General features: G+C 39.9%; 1 protein-coding gene across 7 annotated transcripts in view; it reads right to left on the bottom strand.

The window, feature by feature from the left end:
• iqsec1b (IQ motif and Sec7 domain ArfGEF 1b) overlaps positions 1-16,430 on the bottom strand; it is a 332,046-nt gene that overhangs the window by 10,844 nt on the left and 304,772 nt on the right. For all 7 annotated transcript variants that reach the window (XM_084726876.1, XM_084726885.1, XM_084726895.1 and 4 more), the window contains 10 exons: positions 11,953-13,214; positions 9,988-10,149; positions 6,993-7,115; positions 5,320-5,486; positions 4,707-4,846; positions 3,965-3,994; positions 2,833-2,958; positions 2,638-2,737; positions 1,651-1,812; positions 1,353-1,529 (listed from right to left, as the gene is read on the bottom strand). In XM_084726876.1, the coding sequence (XP_084583002.1) occupies positions 1,353-1,529; positions 1,651-1,812; positions 2,638-2,737; positions 2,833-2,958; positions 3,965-3,994; positions 4,707-4,846; positions 5,320-5,486; positions 6,993-7,115; positions 9,988-10,149; positions 11,953-13,214 (2,449 nt within the window). The remainder of the gene's footprint in view (positions 1-1,352; positions 1,530-1,650; positions 1,813-2,637; positions 2,738-2,832; positions 2,959-3,964; positions 3,995-4,706; positions 4,847-5,319; positions 5,487-6,992; positions 7,116-9,987; positions 10,150-11,952; positions 13,215-16,430) is intronic.

Here is a 16,430-nt window from a genome sequence, read left to right as displayed (position 1 = left end):
TTTGTGAAACTGAAATTGTATTTCTGAATTTTTCTGTTTGCAACATTCTTGTTTTTAGTGTGATCATTCAAAATGCACATGAAAATACATTAATGGAAACACAGCTACTTCTAAATAAACCAAAATTGACCTTAAATCTCGCAAATTTAACTTTAAAGGGACAGTTCACCCTAAAATCAAAAATCCATATTTTTTTGTAGTGCTATTTATACATCAAGATATTTTGGTGTGAGTTGTGGAGATACAATAGGACTGAATAGCACTCAGATTGTGGTGCTCAAAGCACCAAAAAATACATCTGAAAATTTTTGAAACCAGTATCTCTTCCCAAAAATCATGACCTGGTCATTCAAGATAATCCACAGACCTTGCTATGAGCAGTTTCATCTAGGAACTACTTTCTCTCTATTAGAAAGAAAGTAGTTATGGTAGATTGTACTGCAAAGGAAGTATTTCCCACATGAAACTGGTGAAAAACAGTGTGTGGTTTATCTTTAGCATGATTTACAGAAAGAGACATTGATGTTGAGTTTTTCAAATGTATTTTTTGGGGAGTAGTGTCATCTAGTTCAGACTAGACAGACATCTCAACAGCCGATACCTCCAAAACTCTGCAACTCACACCAAAACAGTTTAGATGGATATATAGAACTACAGGCCAAAAACAATATGTAATTTTAATTTTGGGGTGCACCGTCCCTTTAACACACAGCTCCTGATGCAAATATAGGCCTCCAAAATCCTATATAGGACAGGCTCTATAAAGACTGCCACTAAACTGTGTTGCATCTTATGCAAAAAGCATCAAAGCACTGACCAAAAACAAACAGCTCAGTTCATTTGTTGATGTTGCTTTACTCATCTGAACCCTGTGTCGAGGTCACTGAGCGTGTTTGTGCAGCATGGAGGCAACTCTCTACACCCTGCCTGAATCAACCGCACACAACATTAATTCCTCTTACCGCTAAGACGCTCAAATTGATCACAGTGACCTACATAGCGCTCCTCCTCCCCCGCCAGTGATGCAGGATTATTAGTTGATAGCCTCTAGTAAATTACACCTGGGCCCATTAGCCAACACACCCATCTCTATCTCCTCGCTTCCTCAGCCTCATGGCTCAGTGGGTGTGCGTGTGTGTTCACTTAACAGACTCTGCACTGGCAGGTCAGTCGCAGCCGAACCAAAACTGTACAGGAACAGGAGCTCTTCCAAGTTTCCAAACCAATTAACACCTCGACGGAGTGAATAGTATCATGCCAGCATCCAGCTTGGGTGTGTGCGCTCTACGTTGTCTAGCGGAGGGATAAAGACGTGAGATGGTAGGTTACCATGGCAACCCCTGAAATTTTACCTGCATCTGAGAGGTCACGTAGGGAGCTGCTGAGGGCGCTCCTCTTCAAACCTTCACCGATGGCGTAGCTGTCGTCGAGGCTCGCTCGGCTCAGGTTGCCGTTGCCCGTTTCCTTCTTCAACCCTGAGCTCTGGGACATGCTGGGCCTCACCACCCCCTTCTGTTTCTCTAGTTCAGCTGTGCAGGAGACACATATGCAATGTCAACAGTAATCCAGACTCCTCTTTTTTTGTATTTTTTAAATTTTAACTGATGTATGAGTATAATATCTAGAGAAATACAGGATACTTTTACTCACATTCTATCCGGTACTTCTCCATCTCTTGGACTTCAGCAATAGATTCTCGCAAATCGTCCGTAAACTTTTTGCGGTCCTGAGGATTGGGTGCATTGAAGTTGATGAGGACTTTGATGTCAGCTCCAGGAATGGCCGAGGTCAGGCGGACTCCATTGGGATAATCTAAAGAGTGGCAATATCAACACTTTACTCCGTGTCCACACAAATAAACAGATCAAAGGGGGAGTCCACAGAGATGGGCTGCTTCAATAGCAGACAACACTTATGCTACCATTAAGGTGTCAGTATGCTTCAAAGAAAATACTTGTTGGATCTTCAAACACAGTCTGAAACGCCTCACTCCATTCCTTTTTCACATCAGAATTTGGCGCCTGTCAATTATTTCTGAAAACAACAATGTGACAACCATGTCCAACTTTGTGGAGGGATAGCGTACAGATCATTACCAAAGCAAGGTTTAGATTTCCTGCACAAATTCCCATTTTGCTTTCCTCATACAACTCCTTCCAACACTTTTCAGTTTTACAAATGTGTGCAACACTGAGTTCCTTTGCTGAGAAACTTTCCAGAGTTCCCGAGTTTCAGTTTGATATGTTTGAATGATACTGGGCAAGTGTACATTTAATATTTAATAGAATTTAATATAATTTCTTTAATATCTCTTTCTATTGACTGATATAAACTTTGGTTAGAAACCAAACAAGAGAAAGACCAACTTAATGAAATTTTATTATGGGTCCTTGACAAGTTCTGAAATTTTGTCTGTTAAAATGTGTGGGAACCCTGACTGTCCAAAAGTGACATTTACAATTTGTCATATATTGCTGGCAGCTTTCACAGCAGGGTTTTCATGCTGCCTCCGGGTGTGGCTATTCCAGACAGCCATAAACACGTTTGCCTTCAGACCTGATCTCATACAGACTGGTTTGTTTGAAGCACACTGATGCCTTTAGAGAGAGCAAATACAATAGTCTCCATGTCACTTACACTGATTCTCAAACAGCAGCACTTGCATGCCATAAAGTGAGAAGGACTGCCGGAAACTGTACGTCACTGAGTTCTTCTTCTTCTGGAAAATTTTAGTAACCTATAAAAAGAAACATAGCATATACTGTGGTTTAGACTATCTCAGTGGAATCCGAGTGTGTTTTGAATGTGCTGGAGGAACAATGTCTGCCGTACCACTAGCAGGTCATTAAACAGGAAGATCTCCCTTTGGTGCAGGCCCAACTTTTGTGGTTTGTTGGGGTCGGGCACTTCAAAAAGTCTGCAGTAACAGACCAGTCTCCGGTGGGGTAGGGATAGTACCTGCACACAAAACACAGCAACATTTTTGAGATGTTCTCTTGGTGCCTAACAGGCAAGGTAGACTGTCAAAAACAGAACTTAATGACTGGGTTGCACCAACAAAGATGAATTTAATTAGTTCTAATCAGACTTTGGCAAAACCACTTTTAAATTAGGTTTGGAATTAAACTGAGCTCTGTTGCACAATGTAAAGCTAATCTCAGTTTAGTAATCTACCTTTAGACAGGAATTAAGTATAGTTTAATTAATATGGAGATGACTGCTTATCCAAATGAAATGAAAACAATAAAAATAACATAAAACAAGTGCTGTCAGGGTCTAGAAAGCATAAAACCTGTGTGTGTGTGTGTATTCCTTAACAAAAAGTTGCACTGTTTGCTAGCTAGCTAAAAAGTAAAAACAAAAACAAAACAAAAACAAAAACATTACATTGGTTGCTGCCTAGCTAAAAAGTTATGAAAACATTACATTGTTTGATAGCTAGCTATAGAGGAAAAAAAGCTATATTGCTAGCTAGCTAGGTAAAATGTTAACTACATGCTATATTGTCTGCTAGCTAGCTAAAAAGTTTTCAAAAGTAATTTTTTTTGCTAGCTTGCTAAAAAGTGAACTAAAGGTGATATGGTTTACTAGCTGGCCACAGTTAGCCTACTTATGATGGCTCAACAGAGGGGCTCTAATTTGTCTTCATTTGAGAAAAGCTTCATGGCCAAATAATCAACTGGAGAGAGTTAGAGTTAAACCTCTGCAAATATAAGTTTCAAGTTAACACTGGTTCACAGTTTAGTACAAACTAACTACACTGAGATGAAAAATCTTTCTTCACTTAAAGTGAGGTTTAAAGTTTGTTGCAATACAATTTAAATTTAAACCATGATTTAAGCTGTTGTTGGTGCAACCCATCTTAGACATTTTACAATGTTTACACATGTTCCAAGCCTTCTGGGTATTTACACATATTTCCACTCCACTCCAGTGTGTAGATGGCAGAAAGAGTAATACTTACACAGCCCAGACCATGGTGTAATGAGCCAATCTGTGTGAGTGAGAGATACATACAGGAGTTATTTTACAGGGATCAGTGAACACATACGGGAACTTTTACATTCACGATACATCAAAGGGAAGACATTCCACCTAATACTCGAAAAGAAATATGGGCCAAATTTAAAATGAGGAAAAGTGGTTTTATGGATGACGGAGCAAACATCTACGTGTTTCTCACTGTCATTCTTCTAATATGTTGTGTTTCCAGTTTGTTTCAACCTTTATGATCACGACACCGTCAAGGTTCCTTGGACTTCTGCTGATTTGTGTCAGTAAACAGAGTCAGTTTGATGAAAAGGACCAAATTGAAGGGTGGGATTTCAGGTAAACACAGTCAAGATCATTGGGTGTGAGGCTGTTTATCTCATTTATTATTACAGAGCTTGCCAGATGGCACTTTTCTTGGCCGCCACTTAGGGAAAAAGACATATTACAGTCATTCAGCATGAAGGTCTCTGGCCCTGAAGAATTGATGTGTCACACGGCGAAGAAAGTGGGTTCAGGTAAAGAATGCTCTTTCATTTCTGTTCATTTCTAGAGGACATCGGCCATGAATAAGCTAGTCCTCTCTGTGACAGCTCAGAGGTACATTGGGTAATTTGGTTCTGCATGCTCACTGCTAGATTCAACTCTTGAATGGAGGGGAAGATAAAAGTGGTCACACTCTACGTGCAGCAGCCCAAGGGCAAACTCCGACTCACCGGCTTCTTTCCAACAATGAGTTTTTCCACTTTCTGAACCTGGGACACATGGTCTTCATTAGTCTTGAGCTCCCGCTTGCGAATCCTCTCATATATCCCTACCAGCATCTCCCGGGGGATGTCCTCCCCATCATCCACTCCTGTCAGAGGATGAGAGGAAAAGAGAGAGGGATTAATGATTAATTCACAGATTTACGAGAGCTGATGAACCCCTGAATTTACTTACATACTGCTGCGCTGCACATATTTCTCACAGCCAGAAATGTCCTTCAGAGCTCTCTGAGGACGAGTATTTCTCCACCACTCAATACTGTACTTTAATTACTGACACTCCAATAGGCAGAGAAATGAGTTAGCCATGCCACAAAGCCCCCGCTAATACCCTCAAAATCTGTTGAGGGCAACTAAAAAGTGCTTTGCCTCAACAGCAAAGCTTTTTTGGCCATGGCTTACACTAAAAAAAAACACCTTATTGACACAGTTATTAATCAAGGCATAATGCATGCACAAAACTCAATTTGAGCTGAATATTTATCCTCGGAGCGGCACAGGAGATAATATTGGGTTTTGTGACAGTAAGCCGAACGTGGTGCAGGAAGGGAGAACAAAGTACCTCGAAGGTTTTTAACAAAGTCTTCCAGCTTCATCTTCCTCTCAGGCTTGACGTTGGGGCTGTACATGTCCGTGTTGAGGAGGATGATGGCAAAGGCCAGGATGAAGATGGTGTCGGGGTTCCTGAACTGGCGCACCACACCGGGGTTGCAGATGCAGTAGCGTTGGCTGCAAAGAGAATATTGCACAAAGACAGACATTTTTTAAGAATCAATATTTAGTGTATATTTTGACATATTTAGTCACTATAATTACAAAAAAGAGGAATTTGATATTTTTCCGCTGTGATAGACCCCCTATGTTGTTGGTACCAGATAACAATGTTGGTACTGTTATTTATCTATCTACTAACTAGTGTTATTGAAAACAAGCAAGATCACTTGAATCTAGTAAAAGCACAGCTTTATCACAAAATTCTACTTCTCTACTTCAAAAAATCTAAACTACCCCTTTAAGACGTCCTACACCCAGCAGCACACCATGGAGTAGTCCTAACAAAGCCGGCTTTCAGTTGTCACTCAGCTGATGTCATGGGAAACGCCCAGCAAGAAGCTCAGTGCTTGGATGTTTCCAAAAATATGTCCAAAGATGATTTTATCCTTTTGTAAAAACACCCCAAAAACTATGCCTTTGGATAATTAGATTTTATACTTCATACACCATAGGTGAGGAAAATGTCAGCTGGACTGGAGCACAGTGCTAACATTTTATCCAGCTGAACACCAGAGACAGAAAGTTCACCATTAAGGAGATCAAGGACACAGCATCAGGACAAAGACTTTCATTAAAGGCAAAATAAATCAGTAACCTTCCCTTTTAATGTTCCCTCTTAGTTCCACTTATGAGCAGTAACATCAGTATCAATATTGATATTGATATTGAGCTCTGCACCATCTGAGCTGTGGTCATATTCAGTTAAATAATGCTCCGTAGCCTCAAGTCAAAAGCACAATGAGCCAGTGCCACTGAAGACTGTCAATACAGCCTGCAGCCATCAGACGGGCCATTTAACAGCTTTCTGAGTCACCATAAAGTGAATTCATGATCATATCTGGACTGGGCTGCAGGCGAGCGCCAGATGATCAGTTATCGTTATCTCCCCGATGTAACAGTGACTGTGGTGTTCACTGAGGCCGAAATGTCCTTGCTCAGTGCTGATCGAAGCTAATTCTCCGTGGGCATGGGAGCACCTTTCTACCAGAGGTTTGGAGTAAATAAATGAGGGGCAAACAACATCCATCAGCAGCCCTAAGGGAGGTTTTCTTCAACTTTTTGAACTAATTTTCTCTAAATTATTTTCTGCAGTGACCTGGTCGAACAAAGTCTGGATTTAAAATGGCTTTGCACTGCTGCACCGATGCTCTCATGCCTGGGAGTGTTGAAGAAAAACAGTGACTTTTTGGTGTCACTTCTGTTTTAGAGGACAATGGTGTTTTTGAAATGGTGCAAAGCTTGTTTGTGCAAATCCATTATTCATACGAGCATCATCCCGTCACTTAATCCTTCGTCTAACTTGATGTAAGACCCTATTTCCAAAAACAGCAGTTTATTCCCCCTAGCTGTGAAAAAAAACGACATGACACAGGATGATTATTTTCACGATCCAGCCATCACTGAGCTGAAGCTGAAAGATAAAACTCATGTCATGTGTGTCTGTCTGTCTTAGTTTCTTACCTGTAGGCCTCAATCAGCCGCTCAACCTTCTGAGCTTCTCCCTGCACTCTGATGTGTGCTTGGAATTTCCTGAGTGCTTCGTCCAGCTCCATCGCTGAGAAGTCCATTTCATCCACCACACAGCTGGAGACGAAAAATACACAATTAGCAGCAGCAATACACTACAATAAAATAAAATATAAGAAAATACACATGACCCTTTCAACGGGAATAACTTGATTGTTCAAGAAAGCTGTATGAGATTCAGTAATGTATGAGGCAGCTCAGTCAGTGGCCCTCTGCTTCAAAATATGATGGTATAGGTACCCCTCGAATGCTAGTGTTGCACCTGCAGGGCTCTGTGGTCAAGTTAGCGATAATAAATAAGCAACGTCTGCATAGACTTTCAAAATAAAGGCACAAAAACTTCTTGGATCAGCTTCACCAACAAAATTCCTCTGTTAGGTTTTGGAAAAGATCATGTTTTGGATTCAAATCAGTACCTTAGCAAAGTTAGATACATAACTTAATGTACGTAACTCAGTGTATGTAATTTACTGTTACATGACTTACATATGCTTCATAACTTAAAAAGAAATCAACGCTGATTTTCGTTTGAACAGGGGACACAAAACCCAGTCTCCTGTTACGCCTATGTAACTTAACGTACGTAACAAAACTTATGTATGTTACGTAACGCTGACTTTTGGTTTAGCACAGGACACAAATCCTGGTTTCCTCCTAAACTTATGTAATTTAACTTACATAACATTGCTTCTGTACGTTTCGTAGCGTAGGAAAAAAAATCATGGTTTGGATTCAAATAAGTAGCATACTTAAGTAAGTTAACACACATAACTTAACAAATGTAATTTAATGTTAAGTAACTTATGTGTGTTACGTAACTTACGTTCATTTCATAACTTAAAGAGAAATCAGCATTGAATTTTGGGTATAACATGAGGCACTAACCCTGGTCTCCTTATGTAACTTAACATACATAACATAACTTAGGTATATTATATAACATAGGAAAAGATTATAGTTTGGATTTAAAAAAGGACCTTAGTCAAGTAACTTAATGTATGTAACTAATATGTAATGCAACTTATGTGTGCTATGTAACTTAGCTTAGAAAAAATTCAACGTTGACCTCTGGTTTCACAAGAGACATAAACTGTGTTCTCCTGGGTGAAAGTCCTATGTTTGCTTGACTCATCCATCCACCACACCTCCTCCATAAATAGACTTTCTCGCTCTGTACGTGACATCAGCTGACTTTGGCAGCACAGCAAAACATGACATTAGAGGGGCACCTCCAGAAAGGATGCTAAAGAGGTACCTACAGCATCATACTTTTTAAGCACTGACCAACCTTGCAGTATTTCTCATGTTGGGGAGTGAGAACAGGCTGTGTTTGGAACTACTTTCATCAGCTACATCTACTGTTACAGACAACTATAGTTCCTGGCTAATTTTCACATGCAGTATGACATAAATACAGATTCTACTATTAGCTAAAAATCTCCAAAATCTATACTTTTCCAGAGCACAGCCTTGTTTTAGCTTGAATCTTTTTCTTTCCTTTAAAAAATAAAAATTCCTAGAGGTGTAAATTCAGGATTTTCAAGCCTGCTAGTCACTATCAGTAACCTACTTTAACTTTTGATTCTTGACTATGTTTTACTGCTCTAAAGCAGCACTTCTCATTTTTTGGTAAAGCCAGGTCAATTTTACTTATATAGCGCCAAATCATAACAGGAGTTAACTCACGGCACTTTTCATATATAGATAGCTCATACTATTTATAATATTATTTACAGACACCTATCTATTCCTCCCAAGAAGCAGTGGCGAGGAAGAACTTTGTTTTAAGAGGCAGAAACCTGAAGCGGAACAAGGCCATCTGCCGCAACCACTTGGAGAAAGAACTCCACAACAAACTCAACATCACACAGATTTAACATATTATCACCTTGTTATGGCTAAGTTTGCAACAGTTGCGTGTCTGTGGTTCGGTGTTGCACAACTTGTGTACAGTGGGTTTATCAGCCGCCTGCTGCTGGAAATGAGGTTCATGAGAGCACTGAGACTGAACGAATACAGCCACAGTAAGAATGCAGGCTGTAAAACCAAAAGCATTGACCTGAAAGATGCTACAAAGCTCCGGAGAGCTAAGTCTTTGTCACTTTGTCACCACAAACGACCCCTTTCAAACTGCATTGTCATTTGCCTGCTGTTCATTTAAAAATATTGATCGGTGCAGCTTTAAAGCAAGACTTTTATGTGAAATGGAGCATTTTTTCACTGTAATATTGACACCTTTACTTAAATAAAGAGAGAACTTTTTTCGTAGCTGTAGTGAGGACCGTGACTCAGCTCTCCAGAGCCCTGATACCTTGATACCTTGCATGTCAGGATTTATAGACATTTTCTCAAGGAGCCCTTTAGATATGCCTGTCAAACTGACACTGAGGGACCTTTCCTGGCCTTATCCTCCGCTGAATCTCAATGGACTCTGATAGAGCCGGTGTGCTTCAAGTGTGTTTCAGATAAGTCTGTCCACTCTTAAGTATAAAGCAGAAGTGCTATTTGAATGATGCAAAGAATCTCATCTGGAAAATACGAGATCTTTACGACTTCCCTTCTACTATTAAAGCACTGAAGAGTATAAATGAGGTCCCTATGTTTATCCGAGCATCACAGCAATTTCCTGAGTGGATTCTATTTCTGTTTATTTCCTGGATGTAACTTGAGTCATTATGTAGTGCTCAGAAACTCCAAAGACTATTTGAATGAATGTAGATTGCAAACTGGCACCATATTTGCAACTAAATGATGATTTATGTTCCTGGAAAGCAGAAAAAATAAAATTCTGTGCACTGGCTCAGTTGGAAAGTCAAATCAAAAGCCTGTTTTCAAGAATCTTGATGTTTTTCAGGGTTGAGACAAAATGATCCATCTGCACATACAAATGCGTCAAAGATCACACAGACATTACTCGCTGCAAACTCACTCGAGGACATCTCGGTTGAACTGTTTCTGTCTGTTACCCAGGAACTCGCCAATCATCTGCCTACTCAAGCCTTTCCTCTGGAGCAGGAAGTGGGCCACACCCACTGGAGTGTCTGGAACAAAGTTTCGCTCTATCAGATACTGGATGCCTTTTTCTGGTTTCCTGGAGACACAGGAGAGGGCAGAGAGAGACAGAGATGGAGAGACAAAAAGGGAAGGAGTGAGGACACAATCCAAATCTGTGATTATCCCACTGCACTTCTGCCCCTGGCCAAATGTGTGTCAGATGAGGGACAGGATTTAGGGAGGCAGGGAGGGCGGGAGGCGGGGTGTAACGAGATGAGGGCTGAGAGTGGAGAGGAGGGAGCTACGTTTCTCTGCGGTGTTGATCACGAATGATTAAAAGGAACTTAATGGCCGGGTCTGAAAGAAACCAAATCCACAATCATCTATGATTAAATGGAATGACACAGGCTCAGATGAACCACTAATAGGCATGAAGTGGAGCAGAATGAGTCCCAGACTCATTTGCACCTGCAGTAGCAAGGACAGATAGTCTTGTTTCAAGCAACCAGAGGTGGGAAGTAACAGTGTTTGTACCTTGTTTCTTCCCACCTCTGGGTTTGCATGCATTTGTACTTTACTTGAGCATTTATTTTTCTGAAAACTCTGTACTTTCAGTCCTTTTTTAAAAGACAGATATCTGTCTTTTCTACACTGTACATTTTTAAAACAGTCTGTTACTTTACTTTTCATGCATTTGAGGGAAATTATTGATTATTTTTATTTTGTGTCATTGCAACATGCACTTAAAAAAGGTGATTCCTTGGTTTATCTATCAGCTCATACCACTCACAACAGACAAATACAACGTAAAAGACTCAACAAGACTAAAATGATGCAAAAGATGAAAGTGACAAGACAAGATGAAGACAATGTAAAAGACAAAAATGACATAACAAGACAAAAATGGCAAAAAACGAAAACGAAGATGACATGACAAAATGAAACCAACGTCACAAGACAAAAACAACATAAGATGTAACAAGAGAAAAACTACATTACAGATAAAAACAACATAGCAAGACAAACCACGTAGAAGACATAACAAAACAAAAACCACGTGATAAAATGAAAATGACGTAACAAGACAACAACGATGTAACAAGGCATAACAAGACAAAGTTGACAAAAAAGTTGTAACCAGACGAAAACGAACGACAGAAATGGCACAACAAGATGAAAGCAACGTAACAAGACGAAAAAGACGTAACAAGACATAACAAGATGAAAATGACGTAATGAAACTAAAGTGATGTAACAAAACACAAGACAAAAAGGAAGTAATAAGTTGAAGATGACGTAACAAGACGTAACAAGACATAACAAGACGAAAATGACTTAACAAGATAACGAGATGAAAACGACATAAGGAGACAAAAACTATGTAACAAGATGTAACAAGATGAACACAACATAACCAAATGAAAATGATGTAACAAGACGAATCAGACAAGAGACGGAGACGCAACTTCAGGGAAAAGGTGAGGGCCAGTTAGCTTGGCACAGAAACAGCCAGTAGAAGTGTTCATCAGAGGGTGACTTTTTACTTTTATACTTTGAGTTTATTTCAGTGTCCACTCTTTCACTTTTACCCGAGTAAAGATTTCAAATCCATACTTCTAGTTTTACCAAGGTCTTTGTATCTGTATCTGTACGTCTACTTGAGTAAAGAATGTGTATACTTATGCCAACTTTGCAAGCAACATCAGTGCATATTTTAGGAGTATTGTGTTGAGGTCTTCGGCAAAAACATCCTTTACATCATAAGCAGTGGACTGAATCATTACCATGAATAATGTACATACCTCCTCTATCCCTTACTGGGTATATAATGTGTATCAGATTGTGTCTAGTTCTATGTGATCAGTTTGTTAATGGATATCATGTAGTGGTGTGCACATACTTGTTGAAGAGGTTCAGGCCAATGCGGTAGTGCCTCTTGCGGATGATGTCATTGCTGAACGCAGGTGAGTCCCAGCTGTTGCGAGTCTCTTTGTGGTACGTCTGCTTGCTGAGCGTCTGCTCCCTCAGGCTGTCCCTGGATGAGGACTCGGAGCTGCAGTTGATGGTGTCATTGGAGTTGGATGTGCTGTTGATGCTGTCATTGTCGCCGTCAGAGAAATCGGACTCCGACTTGCTCTGCCGGTTCGCGGTGCCATTGATGGCCAGATGGGCCTCCAGTTGTCGTGGCCGATGGCGGGTGGCGTCCTCTTCTCTAGAAGGCCCTCTGGGTGGCAGGCTGTGGCTGATGTGTTTGGGGCTGCTCTGCTGGTTGCTGAGGCTCCGGTCGTAGGCGTTCTGTCTTTTCAAAGAGCTGCGGTCAGAACGGTCGCTCAGCTCCACTGAGCTGTCGCTGGGAGGCTCAATGGTCAGTAAGGGTAGGTGGTCTACCCGCAAACGCTGCTCTTGGCACTCCAGAGATGGTGTACTGCGGCAGCTGGTGTCCGTGTCCCCTTTCTCATCCTTATGAGCCAGTGACCAGTAGTCCTGGGAAGAGTTGAGGGAACGCTGACGCAAGTCTGATTCTGTGCTGGAGGGCCGATCTACAGATTGAGACAGGGGCAGTGGTGGTGACAGTTCTTCTTCATCAATGTAGAGGGTCACATCGCTATAAGACGCTGTCATTTCGTCCAGTTTGCGGTGTTCTGAAGCACCGTGGGAGGGTTTCACCTGGCAGCTGACTTCCCTGTCCATTTCCTGGTGGCCTCTCCCTGGCTCTGACTGGCTGTCATCACCATGCAGACTGCGACAGTTTAGAGCATCATCTATGGACTCAGCTAGAGACTTGACCTGCCTGGAGAAGGCATCTTCTAGTTCTGTGATAGCGTCTGTGAAGTCGCTCTGCGTGGTGGGGGTCTTGGCCTGCATGCCCATTTCCCCACCATGCTCCGACTGCACCAGTGCTCCGATTTTGGTGCCATCATCTGTTAGCGACACTTGCTTTCCCTCGAAGTAGGAGCTATGGACTTTTTCAGGTCCTTCAAAGGAAAACTGCATTCTCATATTGGATAGGACGATCCGTCTGGACATACGGTTCTCAGACATAGAACTTCTAAGACGCTCAAAGTTCTTGTTCATCTGGTACTGGCGGAAGGCTGTCTGGATGGTGCGGGCTGCATGCCGGGTTATGAAACGCCCACCATATTTACGCTCTAGCATCTCCACCTGCAGGAAGAGAAGGAAAGTCGGTGTCAGAAATGCATCTGAGACACAACCAGGGGCTGTCTAAATAGTCCCTTAACTGCAATTGCAGAATTGGGACAAATCATGTCCCACCAAAAAAAAAAAAAAAACTTAAAGAACTATTAACACAACACTCTAATTCCAACTTTTTGGGCAAAATTTATTCTTTAAGGATTTATGAAATATATGTAATTTATGAACTGTTTTAGGTGCTTTAATTTTTTAAATTTCTAAATTTGCTCTGTGCCAGAAAACACCCCTTTCCAATACAAGAATCCACAACTTCAAACTCTTTAATATGTAGCAACACCTTCTGATGACATAGGTATAAAAATGTGATATTATAATCATCTTTGTTAAAATAGTTTTTTAATGAAAATCTTGGCCCTTTAAAGCTGTGTCCCAGATTTCCATCAACCCTGTCAGATTTTTACAAAAACATGATTTAATCAGGCATAAAAAGGGTTAGCTATACCCTAAGGACCCCTGTCTCACTTCCTGGTTTAAAAGAGGCAGGAATACTGCTCAAGCACTACTAAGCTGTCTATTTTTCGGCAAATTCATTAAGTAGTATTACTATCAGATGTGTCTCAACCATAACATGTCAACTCTGTAGCCCATCTGAATCAAAGCTAAATAAGAATTATGGTTAATAATGTGTATTTTGATCAGCAATAATAGAACTCTGAAAGATGTTCCATCTGATGGATAATGTAATCTCTATGAGGTCGGTCCATTACAAGGTTTAAGAGTTTGATCTTTTAAAATACATTTTCCAGCAAAATTGAAGAGTAAAAATCAAATCCCTTCAAAATATGGTTTTGTCCCAATTCTCAAGAATGAGCAATGGATGAAAACATCCATAGAAACTTGAACTGTAATTAACTTCTCTGCTTTCTAACCATACTCTCATTATGTTTGAAGCAATCACAGTCTCACAAAAGTGTGACTAAATATGCTACTTTCGGCAGAGCTTTGGAGCTTCAAAGGAGGGTTTTTCTAAAAGCCTGTAGAGGGTGAGTGTTTGTGACACAAAAGATTTTTGGGTGTATCACTTAAAATAACACTCCGTCTTAGAAAATATACTGCGGAACAAAGGTTGTTTTCATCTGGCTTCAAAAGTAAGACTATTACCTTAGAATCATGGATTAGACGGAATGAAGAATGATGTTCCTGTCTTATCTCCTTTTGTCATGGCTTAAATAACTCAAGAAGAGTGGTGATGGCATTTAAAAATGGCTGAAATTTAGAGTATTAGACTCAAATAGTCCCCCAGGGGAAGATGGATAATGTTGAATTGTGATGGAAACCCAGTTTGACTGATAAACTGATAGAAGAACTCCCACAAACAAGATTTAGAGGACAAATATGATTATAGATGGGGACAGCATTGATGTTGGACATAAAGAGACCAATAATTAAGATTTAAGGTATACTAGATGTAACAGCGGTTGCTGCAGTATTTAATTATCTTTCATAAAAGGGAAGTGGAATTTTCAGAAAATCCTTGTTATTACTGACACCAGTGGCTGTTAAGTGACCTGCAGGCAGCATCCTATTGCTTATGCTTATTATATTAATACATGTAAGTTGCTTCACATAGTACCTTTAAAAGAGGGATGAACTTAACCATACTTTGAAGGAAACAGCTACGTATATATTGCATGTTAAGGGTGCTGTAGTATACCAGTATTGACACTAACTGTGATACTTGTGATACTAAAAAACTCGAATTCCATATTTTTTCACAGTTTATTCTTTAAGGTTTTATATAAAATAAATGTAATGTATAAAATGTTTTGGTCTGCTTTTATTTTTTTTATTTCTAAACTTACTCTGTGCTCAAAAACACCTACTGATAGACACCTACTGCCCTAAAGTTCCAGATTTCCGTCAAATCCATAAGATTTTTACATAAACATAATTTAATTAGGCATAAAAAGGTTTAGCTATACCTTCAGAACCTCCATCTCAATTCCTGGTTTAAAAAAGGCAGGAATACTGCTCAAAAACTGGTCAACTTTATATCTTTTGACAAATTTATTCAATAATATTTCTATCAGATGTGTCACAATCATAACATGTCAACTCTGTAGCCCTTCTAAATCAAAGCCAAATGAGAATTATGGTTTAAAATGTGTATTTTGATAAACATTAAGAGAACTCTGGGACACTTTAAAAATAAAATGGCTGCTCACTATGACTATGCTGAAATGAAAAAAATTGAACATTTTGTCAAATCTGGGAAGACGTAAACATGTCATGTTTTCCATCTGACGTCTACATTTAATTAAAAAAATTGAATAACGAGGAGGTTAGCCTGTTACAATGTTTGATAGCCAAGAGTTTGATCTTTTAAAATATATTTTCCACCATAATTAAAGAATAAAACTCAAAACCCATGCAAAATACAGTTTTGACCCATTTCTCAAGAATGAGTAATTGATACCATGTTAATAATACACGTGATAATAATGTGTAAATAATGTAATACTTATTTTTTGTGTGCTTTTGTGCAGCTATAGTTACAAACACTCTCTTGCCTCCCTACACTTTTATTAAGTGTAATTCATTTGCCAAAAAAGAGACAAGACACACAATAAACAAAGTTAAAGATGAATTTGAAATATTTCTATAATTATCGCAATATTATCATTTTTATTCATTCTTTTGGTTGTGATTATCGTGTAAGGAAAATCTGATATTGCAACATCACATAACATTGTATTGCAAATAGCGATGTGTCTATAATTAGGACCGTGTCCAGGGCTGTTTTAGAGGACCCCCCTCAGCTTTATGCCTTTTACACACTGACCCAGTTTTCCATCGACGGATTCATGGAGTAGAATGACACTAATCATGTTTCCCACCATGATGTGAAGGCCAGCGGACTCAAACTTGCCACCAGGAGCGTGGTCCATGACAGTGAGTGTCACTCCAGCAGGCTACAACACTGCTGGACAAGAGGGACAGTGTCCTTCCCACACAGAGAGCTGAGACGGCCACGAGGCCAAACCAGACTGTTATATGACTTTTATTTGACCACTGTGAGAAGCTTCAGCCAGCCAGACAACAGCTTGGAGTAAAAGGTCATATAATAAACTTCAGATGATATAATATCTATAAATCAGATGAAAATGTAATAAACATCCTTGCAGTTTATTACACTGGGGGTTCATTATCATGTAGTTCTAATAA

The sequence above is a fragment of the Lutjanus erythropterus genome, chromosome 2 (assembly GCF_056507025.1).
Source record: "Lutjanus erythropterus isolate fLutEry1 chromosome 2, fLutEry1.hap2, whole genome shotgun sequence".
Lineage (NCBI taxonomy): Eukaryota > Metazoa > Chordata > Actinopteri > Lutjaniformes > Lutjanidae > Lutjanus > Lutjanus erythropterus.
The sequence above is the reverse complement of the archived record's forward strand: the minus strand, read 5'-3'. Positions and strand labels throughout refer to the sequence as shown.